The sequence below is a fragment of the Pleurodeles waltl genome, chromosome 6 (assembly GCF_031143425.1).
Source record: "Pleurodeles waltl isolate 20211129_DDA chromosome 6, aPleWal1.hap1.20221129, whole genome shotgun sequence".
NCBI classification, from domain to species: Eukaryota; Metazoa; Chordata; class Amphibia; order Caudata; family Salamandridae; genus Pleurodeles; species Pleurodeles waltl.
In genome coordinates this window covers 1,613,059,319-1,613,073,810 of record NC_090445.1, presented here as the reverse complement: position 1 = coordinate 1,613,073,810, position 14,492 = coordinate 1,613,059,319, and the positions used below count along the sequence as shown (strand labels likewise).

The 14,492-nt window shown below is 43.9% G+C and overlaps 1 protein-coding gene across 1 annotated transcript in view; it reads left to right on the top strand.

The window, feature by feature from the left end:
- The window catches only part of WHRN (whirlin), a 618,751-nt gene that overhangs the window by 449,245 nt on the left and 155,014 nt on the right, over window positions 1-14,492 (top strand). Inside the window, exon 6 of the mRNA XM_069241507.1 lies at window positions 1,316-1,528. Coding sequence (XP_069097608.1) covers window positions 1,316-1,528 — 213 coding nt within the window. The remainder of the gene's footprint in view (window positions 1-1,315; window positions 1,529-14,492) is intronic.

The window sequence follows — 14,492 nt, the reverse complement described above, 5'->3', positions numbered from 1 at the left end:
CTCCTCTTTTCTGCACCTTCTTTGATCCTCCTTTTTCTTCAAACCCTCTCTTTTGCTTATCTCCAAACACTGGCACCCTCTTCTCTTCAGGGTTCGTTCCTCTCTGACTTTGTGCATCTTCAAGACTCCCCTTAAGTTTTATCTCTTTCACAAGGGTTTGCATGGAAGCTTCACCTCAGCACCTTCATAATTCGGTTTCACTTCAGACTGTACCCCGGACTTTCATTTCATTAATGAGGACCATTTTCCCTTGCACCACTTTGTAGTCTTATGATTGCATGTTCTTTCTACGGCACTTCGGCATAAGCAGTGTATTAATGTGAATAAAGAAATTAATAAATGTTGTTTCATGAAAATGTTCTTCTTTCTAAAATAGATTTTGCTTGCGGAAGTCATCACAATTTCATGTTGCCCCGACAGCTCTTCACTCCGCTTTCGTGATTTCACTGTCCTGTGCCCCTGTGTTGGTCTCTCTTTGTTCTAACACCTTTACTATCCCAAAGAACCACAATCCACACACTGTTTCTTCCTTTACGACCATGCAATCTCTGAACAAAAATACCTCCTTTTAATTCTAGTTGTGTTTTCTGGTGAATAATAGCAGTTAAATGCCAGCCCTAAAGCGTCATTCATTCTTTCACTTGTGGAGATTCACATTGGGTATGCATTTCTAAAAGGCAAACCCCAGTTTTATTTGATTAGGCACCTTTTTACCTAGTCTGCAATCTGGTTTCAGTGTTACCATCTTTTACTCTGATAGACTGCAAGTGCTGGCTTCATGGCAGATTTTCAGGATATCCACTCGGGATAAGGTTATGAACAAGTCATTTTAAAGGAAATCATTCAGACAGACTTCATCTGAAAGTCTGGCAGCATTGAAAGAAGCAAAAGAAAGGGGGCCAAGCTCTTGACACCTGTGAATTAAAAGCTGCCATAAGTGTTCTGTACTCAGCTAAACTCTAATGAGAGCCAATGCTTGGAGCAGCCATTGGTCTACTATGGTAAAACTCCAGCAAAGCTGTATTTATTGTCATTATCTTTCACTACTGACTGCAGAGATTCAGAGTAGACAATGTGTATATTCCACATTGCCAGTCCCTGATGGCAATGATTTTGTTTTCATTAGTAGTCTCTTCTTATTATTTCAGTCTTAAGCAGTCTGAATTTCTAATATGAGTATTTTCTGACGGCCTGGGAGTGTCCCTGCTGAGTATGGTTTTGCTTAGATCTTGGTATAAAAAATGTCCACAAACTTAATTAATGTGTCTTATAAACCTTGTTGCTAATCGACCTACTGTTGTTTCTTCTCACTTAGCCGGTGTTTTACCGAGGCCTAGCCGGCTCGCAGGTGACCCTAAGCAGCGTGGTAAATCAGAGCCGGCTGGTGCTGGAGGAGAAAGCCCGACACCTGCTGAATGAGCAAGAGCGGGCCACCATGGGCTACTACCTTGACGAGTACAAGGAGAACAACGTCTCCGTGGATGCCTTGGTCATGGCTCTCTTCGAGTTGCTCAACACTCATGCCAAGGTAAGATGGACTGGATGAACATTCTGAGAAAGATGGGGTTATTACAACTTTGGAGGAGGTGTTAAACTGTCCCAAATGTGACGGATATACCACCAACCGTATTACGAGTTCCATAGGATATAATGGACTTGTAATACGGCTGGTGGTATAACCGTCATTTTACTGTCACTTTTGGGACGGATTAACACCTCCTCCAAAGTTGTAATAACCCCCAGAGTCTCCAAAAGCAAGGGCTGCGGTGAAACTACAAGGGTGAAGCAATCCAGGCCTCTGTTTTAGTATAAAATAGGGGTTGCCACTAAAATATCAGTATAATAAAGTGTATAGACTTAAACCTTGCTTTATGGGTTCCAACCTATGTGAAGCCCAAATTTACCACAAATGCACCCAAGTAACAGAATGTGAGTGGCTGTTGTTCGCTGTGCTTCGTTCTTCTTCATGTCAAAAACTGAGGTGCATGAGTAAATGTGCATTCCCTTCCTTCAACACTGCTAATGTCAATGGTTATGTCTAGGCTTAAGGCTAAAAACCTCAGCCTCGCCACCTCCTATGAGTCTTGGAAGTTGACACCTTTGAATGAAACCAACCCTTTCACCCCCCACCTTGCAAACAAACTTGGCAGTAGAGAAGACACTGTAAATTGTGGGCACATTCTTAGAAGCTGCTGTGTCATTTTTAGCTCCAAAAAGCTTAGGCTTACTTAGCATGCTGCACTATACAAGTTGATCGCCATAAACCATTCTACACATCACTCCATGGGGGGAGTTGATGAGGCTTATTCTGGCAGCTGAAAACTTTGAGCCTGCTTCTTCAGTTCTGTTCAAAGTAGAGCTTGAATGTCTTAAGGGCCTGCGTCTGGGGAGTAATTCTTCATTAGTCCGCTACCTCTTTATTAAATAGCAGCGCAGGCTTTAGAGCAGTGCGGCCGGTGCCATCACACGGGGCGCCACAGTCGATGGATGAATGGGAGAAGGGCAGCCTGTAGAGATCTTTGAATGTGCTGCATTTTCAAGAGGATAATAACCACAGCGTGCCATCTCTGCGGATTAATCCCCTTGATGGAGCAGTCTGTGATTTGTCTAGTGATAGTTGTGACTCATGCAAAAGTAATGAAAAAGTTGCTGCTGCAAAGCACAACGTGTAGCGTGCCTGTCACAGATTAGTATTTTTTGTAGATAGCTCAGTTGGTTATTGTGTTTGTCAAAGAGATCATGCAGTTACTCACACTTCATAGGTTACCATCCTTCCAATACAGTGAGCTATGAACTGGCACCAAAGGGCTGAATGCAAACTGCAAGGCAAAGGCTTAGAATCTTTTTGTTTTATTCTCAGTCATTCATCATTCTAAATTTGCTAAAAACATTCCTTTAGGTACTAATACATTTTTATTGGTATAGACAACCCCAAGCATTGTGTTATGTTTTATATCTTGAGTTTGTGGGGCAGATGTACTAACACTTTGTGCTGGATCTGCATCAGAAGAATTATACAAACCTGGTGCATAGTGTTGTTTTGGGAGTTACCTCCTGTGAAAATCCTGAATTGTGTTGAACAGTAGCCCCAAGTGACATAAAGTAGCCCTGTGCTCTACTTTGCACTACTTTGTGCCAAGAAAACATACCAAGGGTGGTATATGGACATTCTCATGCGACCTCCCTCAGATTTTGATGCTAATCCCTCACTGCTATCATCGGTAGAAAGAGATTTGCGTCAAAATTTACAACTCCTCCAAGCAGATGTAACTGTTCAGCACACATTCAAAGTGTTAAGTTGTTAAACTTTGTCAAAGCATAGAATTTTGTACTAGAAGACCAGGGATTTTTTGTTTTTTTGTTTTACAGATGGGGAGCAACCCCTTGAACAAGGGTCGCTCCCCTGGAGGGGAAAATTGTATTTAGGCCATTTCTGCCCCCTTTGGGGGCAGATAGGCCGATTTTTGCTACGCCAATCTGCCCCCAAGGTGGGCAGAAACCACTAGGCACCGGGGATTTTTTTTGGGGCGCCAATGTCACGCAGGGGGAGCGACCCTGTAGGCAAGGGTCGCTCCCAGGGGGTTTGGGGGGGTGGGGGGCAAATTTATTTTAGTCCATTTCTGCCCCCCCCCGGGGGCACATCGGCCTATTGTTATTAGGCCGATCTGCCCCCAGGGGGGGCAGAAACCTCTAGGCACCAGGGCAATTTTTTTTTTTGTGTTTTGTTTTTTGTTTGTTAGTTTTTTTAGAGATGGGGAGCGACCCATTAGGCAAGGGTCGCTCCCCTGGGGGGCAAATTGTTTTTAGACCATTTCTGCCCCCCTTGGGGGCAGACTGGCTGATTTTAGGTCTATCTGCCCCCAAGGGGGCAGAAACCACTAGGCACCGGGGATTGTTTTTTTGGCACCAATGTCACGCAGGGGGAGCGACCCCGTAGGCAAGGGTCGCTCCTGCAGGGGGTTGGGGGGGTGAGGTGGCAAATTTATTTTAGGCCATTTCTGCCCCCAGAGGGGGCAGAAACCACTAGGTACCGGGGATTTTTTTGGGGCGCCAATGTCAGGCAGGGGTCACTCCTGGGGGGGGGGGGTTTGGGGGGGGGGACAAATTTATTTTAGGCCATTTCTGCCCCCCCTGGGGCCGGCTGAGCTAGAGGCTATAATCCACAGGTAGGCACTCTTTTCTATGAAAAAATGTGATGTGTCCACATTGTGTTCTGGGCCACTTCCTGTCGCGGGCGCTAGGCCTACCCACACAAGTGAGGTATCATTTTTATCGGGAGACTTGGGGTAACGCTGGATGGAAGGAAATTTGTGGCTCCTCTCAGATTTCAGAACTTTCTGTCACCGAAATGTGAGTAAAACATGTTTTTTAGCCACATTGTGAGGTTTGCAAAGGATTCTGGGTAACAGAACCTGGTCAGAGCCCCACAAGTCACTGCATCTTGGATTCCCCTGGGTTTCTAGTTTTCAGAAATGCGCTGGTTTGCTAGGTTTCCCCAGGTGCTGGCTGAGCTAGAGGCCAAAATCCACAGGTAGGCCCTGTTTTCTATGAAAAAATGTGATGTGTCCACGTTGCGTTTTGGGCTATTTCCTGTCGCAGGCGCTAAGCCTACCCGCACAAGTGAGGTATAATTTTTATCGGGAGATTTGGAGGAATGCTGGGTGGAAGGAAATTTGTGGCTCCTCTCTGATTCCAGAAATTTCTGTCACCAAAATTTGAGGAAAATGTGTTTTTTTAGCCAAAGTTTGAGGTTTGCAAAGGATTCTGGGTAACAGAACCTGGTCAGAGCCCCACAAGTCACCCCATCTTGGATTCCCCTAGGTCTCTAGTTTTAAAAAATGCACAGGTTTGGTAGATTTCCCTAGGTGCCGGCTGAGCTAGAGGCCATAATCTACAGGTAGGCACTTTGCAAAAAACACCTCTGTTTTCTTTAAAAAAATTTGATGTGTCCACGTTGTGTTTTGGGGCGTTTCCTGTCGCGGGCGCTAGGCCTACCAACACAAGTGAGGTATCATTTTTATCGGGAAACTCGGGGGAACATAGATTAGCAAAACAAGTGTTATTGCCCCTTGTCTTTCTCTACATTTTTTCCTTCTAAATATAAGAGAGTGTGTAAAAAAGACATCTATTTGAGAAATGCCCTGTAATTCACATGCTAGTATGGTCACCCCGGAATTCAGAGATGTGAAAATAACCACTGCTCCTCAACACCTTATCTTTTGCCCTTTTTGGAAATACAAAGGTTTTCTTGATAGCTATTTTTCACTCTTTATATTTCAGCAAATGAATTGCTGAATACCCGGTATAGAATGAAAACGCACTGCAGGGTGCAGCTCATTTATTGGCCCTGGGTACCTAGTGTTCTTGATGAACCTACAAGCCCTATATATACCCGCAACCAGAGGAGTCCAGCAGACGTAACGGTATATTGCTTTCGAAAATCTGACAATGCAGGAAAAAGTTACAGAGTAAAACGTAGAGAAAAATTGATGTTTTTTTCACCTCAATTTCAATATTTTTCTTTTTCAGTTGTTATTTTCTGTAGGAAACCCTTGTAGGATCTACACAAATGACCCCTTGCTGAATTCAGAATTGTGTCTACTTTTCAGAAATGTTTAGGTTTCTGGGATCCAGCATTGGTTTCATGCCCATTTTTGTCACTGACTGGAAGGAGGCTGAAAGCACATAAAATTGTAAAAATGGGGTATGTCCCAGTAAAATACCAAATTTGTGTTGACAAATTGGGTTTTCTGATTCAAGTCTGCCTGTTCCTGAAAGCTGGGAAGCTGGTGATTTTAGCACCGTAAACCCTTTGTTGATGCCATTTTCAGGGAAAAAAACAGAAGCCTTCGTCTGCAGCCACTTTTTCCAATTTTTTAAAAAAAAACGAAATTTTCACTGTATTTTGGCTAATTTCTTGGCCTCCTTCAAGGGAGCCCACAAAGTCTGGGTACCTCTAGAATCCCTAGGATGTTGGAAAAAAGGACGCAAATTTGGCTTGGCTAGCTTATGTGGACAAAAAGTTATGAGGGCCTAAGCGCAAACTGCCCCAAATAGCCAAAAAAAGGCTCGGCACAGGAGGGGGAAAAGGCCTGGCAGCGAAGGGGTTAACATATAATGCCTACCAGCATTGATGACATGAGGCTCCTAGATCTTGTGGGCCTCACTGTCTTATGTAACATGGCCTATGTATTGACTACATATTCATTCATTTTCTCCATACGATATGTGACTGATGTAAAGCTCCTTGGCACCCCATATAATACATGCAGCGCTATAAGAGAAATGAAATAAATCTGAGAAAGGGTCTAACGAGAGACAGGGAGCACCATTGGAGGGTGGTAGAGAGCCGCCGAGGCCTGGGGTTGGGGAGGGTGCCAACAAAGAGGCACTTCTGATGCGCTGATAACCACTGGCCATAGTCCCGCTTATGACGCCATTTCCGGAGGATGCGAAAAGTGCCCCCGCCGAACTCCTGCCTCTCTAGTCACTGCATTCTATTCATCGCACCTTCGCATCTGTCATCTGGGACTCACTGTGCTAATGTCTCTAATCACACTAATTTCAATATGCATTCAGCCGAGATGGCTAATGAGGTATTTTTGGAACTAATAATCACGCAATTAATTTGAATATGCACGGCTGACATTAATAAGCCAGGTTTGCTTGTTGTTGCTCATTGACTGCTGTGCCATATCTTTTGCATATTGATGAGCCAGAGAAGTAAAATGCTGACCCAGTGCCGGTATGCTGTGGGAGTTTACAAAATGGCCTCCCTAACACACCCAGTCTAGCTGGCATTCTGGATAATATTTCTCTAGAGAACGCGATTGAAGCCCTAACATAACAGTAGGTTAATACATCCACTGCTGAAACGTAGGTGCAGCCTTCATATTATAAACTCAGATTAGGTTACTATTAAACGAATTTCACAGAATGGCGGTAAAATCAGTCATTATTAGTGCATCAACCCCACAAGACTGTCTGAAAGTGCTATATGAAAGGCTGGTTATCACATCACCCGATATTATGGTACATTTTCTCTTTGATAAGAAGTCCACGTTACTATTTAGATATCCATTTTTCACAAATGCACTTCCGGCCAGTAATATGGAAAAGGGGGCCGCGTCTCGCATAATTTGCCATGCTGCATATCGAGTCGACTGGGGTTGTTTCTTTTAAATGAAGTGTTTTTGGTCGAAAATTTGTTCGAATTTCCTCGAAGGGGTCCCCTTTTTAAAAAGGCAACAACTTCCACCGGTGATGCACCTGGGTAGAAACATTACTTCTGTACACTCCTCTTATTGATAAAAGTGTTGTACTGTGGAGTTAGTTACAGGGATGCCCCCTGGGTAGAAAAAATGTGTCTCTTCTACTCTGGGAAGTGACTTATGGTTTAGTAGGTTTTAGTATATGAGGTGACTTTTTGTCACCCAGTAGGGCTTCTCCTATATAAAAAGAAGTACTCTCTCCTGTTTATGTTCATCCTATGTAAAAAGAAGTACTTGCTCCTGTTTATGTTTATCCTTTTTAAAAAGAAGTACTCACTCCTGTTTAGGTTCATCCTATACAAAAATAAGTGCACTCTCTTGTTTAGGTTCATCCAATGTAGAAAGAAGTGCTCTGTACTTTTTAGGTATATCCTACATAAAAAGAAGCACCCACTTCTGTTTTGGTTCATCCTGTGTAAATATAAGTGTTATCTCCCGTTAAGGACCATCGTATGTAAAAATAAGTACTCTCTCCTGTTTTGGTTCATCCCATGTAACAATTAGTGCTGTCTCGTGTTTAGGTTCATGCTATGTAAAAAGATGTGTACTCTCCTGTTTAGGTTCATCTTATGTAAAAGAAGTGCACTCTCTTGGTTAGGATCATCCTATATACGAAGCAGTGCATTCTCCTGTTTAGATTTATCCTATGTAAAAAAAACACTCTCTCCTGTCTAGGTTTATCCTATGCAAAAAGAAGTACTCTTTCCTAAAAAGAAGTACCCTCTACTGGTTAGGTCCATCCTATGTTAAAGAAGTACTCTGACCTGTTGTGGTCCATTCTGTGTGAACATGAGTGTTCTCTCATGTTTAGTAGGTTAATTTTATGTCAAAAGAAGTACTCTCTTCTGTTTTGGTTCATCCTATGTAACAATTAGTGCTGTCTCGTGTTTAGGTTCATGCTATGGGAAAGGAAGTGAATTCTCCTGCTTAGGTTCATTCTATGTAGAAGGAAGTACTCCCTCCTGTTTGAGTTCATCCTGTGTAAAAGGAAGCACTCTCTCCTGTTGATTACATCCTTCTAGAAGAAGTGCACTCTGCTGTCTCAGGTTTTCACAGTGAAGACACAGCAAGCAGTAGATAAGTAGCACGCAAGAAGGCAGGTGAACAGTTTTGACTTGCCACAACTCCTAGGCCATCCCAACAGTAGCCTAGCTAGACCACTCAGGGTATGCAGGGTAACGCTTCTCGGTCAGTGGACAAAGCAGCAGCTTTCATTGTTTTCTTCTAAGACCATAAACTTGTGGGACACACTAGGACTCTGGCATTCTCCTAGAGCATCTTTTCTAGCTCAATAAACCCATCCTGGCAGCAGGGTCCAGAAAGAGTCCATCTCTTAACTGTTCACTGAGTCATCGTTTGTTCTGCCCCAAGTACCTCAGACCCCAGCTCTTGCCCTCCAGTGACTAATCAATACATGAAAAATGCACTCCGAACAAATCCCATGGGTGCCGGGGGGTTGCACCCTGAATAATAAGGAATGTTGGGACTATGGTCTGCTAGAGACAAAGAGCAAAGGAGGCAGAGACTTGGGACAAATACAGTTCACTCTGGGGCTGTTTGAGTGAATCTCATTTAAACCTCAGCTAAACCCATACACCCTAAGCCTGATTTTAGCCTGTCTGGGTCCAAGACAATCTATTGTCACTTGTTCACATTTGTTACAGTGGCAAATTATGTAACCATACTCTTCTGTGCTGAACCTCATGTGCTTACTATGGACTTCAAAATAGATCTAATTCTATCAAAATTAAGACAACACCGGCTACTTATGGTTATGGGTCAGATGTTTATAAACATCAGGGTTGTGTTCCTTTCTTATGGCACTCTTCTGTTATTTTACTCTGAGACATTTACTCTAAGACTCCCATGGAGTTCTCAATAGTAAACCCTCAATAGTTCTCAATAGGACATTAAAAAAAGAGTTCCATCAAGTATAAAGTAGGAGGATGAAACTCACCCACTCACTGTGAGGCCGAATGTTCACAGGTGGGACAAACCCGAAAAAGAGGGAGGCACACCTTCGAATCATGAGCGGACAACTCAGGTAGACAACAATGCCATTCATTCATGCACAGGTATATTTATTGAAAACAATAGGCCTGCCTATAGGGAGCAAACTGCTGTCTGTAGCTGAGTCCTAATAAGTGACATGGGTTCATCTTAGGGTCATTTTTTGAGTCCTTTTTTTATTTAGGCATTATTTAGATGAGTGCAAAACAACTAAATAAATCAAAAAAGAATTTCGTTTGAATACATATTACAGATTTAATGTCAATTTATAATGTTAGGGAGAAAAACATATTACATTTAAATTTCACTTAAAATAAAATACCCTTACAATAAAAAGTATATTAAAGAAAGGGCTGTGAGCCAAATATACTGAACCGTTTTCCGTTGCATTCGTTCCTTGGTCACAAAATGATAGGTTTTGCGACTTCATAACAGCAAGTCAACATGTACAAAATGTGCTTTGTGAGTTGAAAATGTCTTTTCAACTTGCAATCTACATTTAGAATCTATTGTGCACTGAAAGGCGGCGGTGGCATGAAATAGAACCCCCTTCCTCCTGCAGATTCTCAGTATATCAATGCATTGCAACTGCAAATCACAAACATTGACAGGTTGTTGACCTATCAAAGCAGTTTTCAGCCAGCGATTAACTGAAGGGGTCATGAAGGGGTCATCAGGGAAGCAGAACATGGTCCAGAACACCACTGCGTGGTTCCCTATGCGTTTGGAGAGTGTCTATTTTATTTTTATTCCAGCCTTTGTCCCCTCCAGTGTTCTGGTCCAGTAGGGAAGAGTTTCATCTGAAACACTACCCACTGGTTCCGGATAAGTGCAGGCTGAGGCCAGTGTTGCCAGATTTGGCTTCCTCTTCCACAACTGAGCTATTGTTTTTTTCCAATTTGTGAAATAAATGAATGACCTGTGATGGTGCTCAGAAACATGTTTTGAATCTCGGCTGCCCCATGTGGACAAATTGTGTGGCCCTGGGCAATTAATACAGTATTGTCTTCTTGTGCCTTAGTTCCTATGTCTTATTATGAGCGCCTTGATGCATTTCAGTGTGCTGTGTGAATGTGCATGCGCTGAGAGTAAAATGCATCACAGCCAAGCAGCACGTGACAGTGACAGTGGAACGCCTTCAAGAAGAACATTGTCAGGACACATTGAATCGTTTAAAGACAATTAGGAACTGCATTTTTATGACTTACGGTTTTTGCTTTCATAGCCGATCATAACAGCAGAAGGATCTGCTTATTTTTCACCAACGCATTGATGAAAATATAAAATTAGAGGTGTGGCGTTTTGCAGTTCTTTAAAAGTTTTTATAGATTTTTTCCCCCATGAATGAGAATAATTTTAGGTGAGTCTGCTAAGACGCTCTAATTCTGTATGATTGACCAGGAATCTAGCTGCACATTTGTTTAGGTACATTTGGGGCTCCAGCCACACATTTGTTTTTTGCACATTTGTCAGCTGTGCTGCTCATTTGGATTTGAACATTTATTTTTTTGCTTAATGGGTAAATGAATAACCGCCTCACCGGCAGAGTTAATACTTTGCATGTGAGTACTCTCTCTTAGATGTATCCACCCAATGGGACAAACTGAACGGAACGCGGTTGCAATCCTACACTGACATGAAAATGAGGACATTAAGGGGGTTATTACAACTTTGGAGGAAGTGTTAATCCGTCCCAAATGTGACGGATATACCACCAGCCGTATTACGAGTTCCATAGGATATAATGGACTCGTAATACGGCTGGTGGTATATCCGTCACTTTACCGTCACTTTTGAGATGGAGTAACACCTCCTCCAAAGTTGTAATAACCCCCAAAGTTGTATCTATAGACAATTTCAGATGAGTTTATTCAGTAGTCCACAGTTCGTCAACATTCATTCTACATTAAAATATAAACGCACATGCGCCTCTGTGTGAGATATGTTTGCAAAACCGAGAAGCCTTAATGGAAAGGCTATCTACAAAAAAATGTGCATTTCTTTAAGAGACATATTAATGAAAGTTGCTTAGAGCTTCACTATGTTCTGAACTTCGACAGGCTGAAGGGAATTGTTGCAGCGTTTGAATGAGTAGCTGATGTCTTTCAGTGTGAGCAAGGTCACCAGGGTTGCTTTCTTGAATGGCTAGACTAAGGGGGTGATTCTAACTTCGGCGGGCGGCGGAGGCCGCCCGCCAAAGTTCCCCCACCAAGATACCGCTCCGCGGTCGAAAGACCGCTGAGGGTATTTTGGGATTTGCCCTGGGCTGGCGGGCGGCCGCCAAAAGGCCGCCCGCCAGCCCAGGGCAAATCAACCTTCCCACGAGGACGCCGGCTCAGAATTGAGCCGGCGGAGTGGGAAGGTGCGACGGGTGCTATTGCACCCGTCGCGTATTTCAGTGTCTGCATAGCAGACACTGAAATACTTTGTGGGGCCCTCTTACGGGGGCCCCTGCAGTGCCCATGCCATTGGCATGGGCACTGCAGGGGCCCCCAGGGGCCCCACGGCACCCCCTACCGCCATCCTGTTGGAACAGGATGGCGGTAGGGGGTGTCAGAATCCCCACGGCGGCCGAGCGTGCTCCGCCGCCATGGAGGATTCTGCAGGGCAGCGGGAAACCGGCGGGAGACCGCCGGTTTCCCGCATCTGACCGCGGCCGAACCGCCGCGGTCAGAATGCCCTGCGGGGCACCGCCGGTCTGTCGGCGGTGCTCCCGCCGACCCTGGCTCCGGCGGTCAGAGACCGCCGGGGTCAGAATGACCCCCTAAATGTTGTTGCCTTCCCACATGAACACAAAAAATATACCCTCAAATTGGTTGTTAAAGCAATTACAGGTACATTTATTTAACAGTTTTCAATGTAAATGTATTCCTTAAAGTAAAAAAAGCTCAACACTCTGGCATGCTGTGGGGCAAGAAATTTGATTAAGTAAATGCCAGGTGTAACACGTTGTGGATTTCTGTAAGACAGTTGTTCACAGCAGCAGCTTAAATGTGCTGTAACAACCTTGTTTTTTGTCCTACAAAACCCGTTTTCTATTCGCCCAGGGGCTTCCTCAGAGCCATATAATACACCACGTCCCGTGATGCCCCTTCCCGCTCACATAGAGGTCACTAGTTTTGTCTTATAGCTCAGCAACCATTGGAAATTAAGAATGTGGCTTCCTTGCTGTTACAATAAGGATATTTGTATAGCTCACACTGTAAACTGATTCCTTCTTAATGGGGCGTGGGTTTGGTTTATATGTGCCTATGTGCTTTGGACAGTATATTTCTTCAAAACGATGACAACATCTTACGTTTTGCTCGCCTGAACACTTCAAAATTAATTTGCAGTTTTTTCTGGCACTGATCCCTATGAGCCCTGTACTGAGCCCCAGCCTTGGTTTTTCTGTCACTTCATAAACCCGCTACTTTAAACCCTAAAAGCTCGGCTGTGCATCGACTCCCCCTTAAGTCCAAGCTTAAAGGAGTGGAGTACAAAAGCCGTTCTCATTATGGCTTGGCTGCCTCAGAGCCATATTGATCACTTCTGAGAGCTGCTCACCTCTCAGTTCACCGCCACTCTAGAAATAACTTGCTTTTCAGATCGGTTTCAATTTCCTTTAAACAAGCAAAGAAAGGGCTTTCACATTGTCCACAAGCTCATGAAGCTGGCACGGCTGCAGTCCATAATGTGATGGAGCCTTTCCTCAGACTTTCTCACCACTTTGGCATCAAGGTTGCTATAACAGGAAAGCATGACTGTGTAGTGTAGGTTTTTTTTATCTCTTCCTCCATCCTCCTCTGCAGTTGGTGATCTGGCTCGAGTTTTGCATCAGTTTGTAATAGTGCTGAAAATGGGAAAAAATGACCCCTGTAAATGACAGGTTGGAGGATTGGAGCTGCTGCTCACAAGCTATGGCACACAATGAGTGTGCACGGACTCTACTGCGGTACCTACTGCCATGTATCCTGGTACAGGCACACTGCACTGGTACACACGTCATTAGGATTGTCAAGGCCAGAATCCGATCGTAGAATACGAAGACCCGTTCAATAATGTGTTTTTATGATCCTATCTCCGAGGGAGGCTCTTTATCTTTTTTTCTTGCACCACCACTACTGTTACTAGTTCTTTAGAGAAGCAGGTCTCTTTATTTTCATCTCACTTCGCTTCTCCCAGGAGTGGTTACATTTTTGTCATGACTGTGGTCATCCCAGTTTTGGAAGTTTGTTGAATTCATGGATTTCCTTGAGCGGCTTTGTTGAACCTGGAATCCTTAGCATGGTTTCCCATTACTTTTTGCTCTCAGACCTCCTGTTTTTGCTGGCTTCGTTTTTGCTGGCCTTAGGACGCTGCACACTTATCACTGCTAACCAGTGCTAAAGTGCTTGTGCTCTTTCCCTTCGCTTATTTAATTTACTTATAAGTCCCTTGTAGAGTGCGCTACATGTGTCCACTGTAGGAGGCTGGCCTGGCTTGTAGTGGGTACCAGAGGTACTTACACATTGTGCCAGGTCCAGTTATCCCTTATTAGTGTAGAAGGGGTGTTTCTAGCAGCTTAGGCTGATACAAGGTAGCTATGGCAAAGCAGCTTAGGCTGAACTAGGAGACATGTAAAGCTCCTACTATACCACTGGTGTCATATGCACAATATCATAAGAAAACACAATACACAGATATACTAAAAATAAAGGTACTTTATTTTTATGACAATATGCCAAAAGTATCTCAGTGAGTACCCTCAGTATAAGGATGAGAAATATACACAAGATATATGTACACAAACCAAAGTTATGCAGGTTACAGCAAGATAAGTAATGCAAGCAGTGTAAAGTTACAATAGATTGCAATAGGAGCACATAGATATAGGGGCAACACAAACCATATACTCCAAAAGTGGAATGCGAACCACAAATGGACCCCAAACCTATGTGAGCTTGTAGAGGGTAGCTGGGACTGTAAGAAAACAGTGAGGGTTAGAAAAATAGCCCACCCCAAGACCCTGAAAGGTAGGTGTAAAGTGCACCTACTACCCCCCATAGAACACATAAATCGTGATAGGGGGATTCTTGAAGGAGAACAAACACCAGCAATGCAACAACAGTGGATTTCCGGACCTGAGTACCTGTAAGACAAGGGGACCAAGTCCAAGAGTCGCGACAGTGTCGAGAGTGGGCAGGAGCCCAGGAAATGCCAGCTGAGGGTGCAAGGAAGATGCCACCGGTT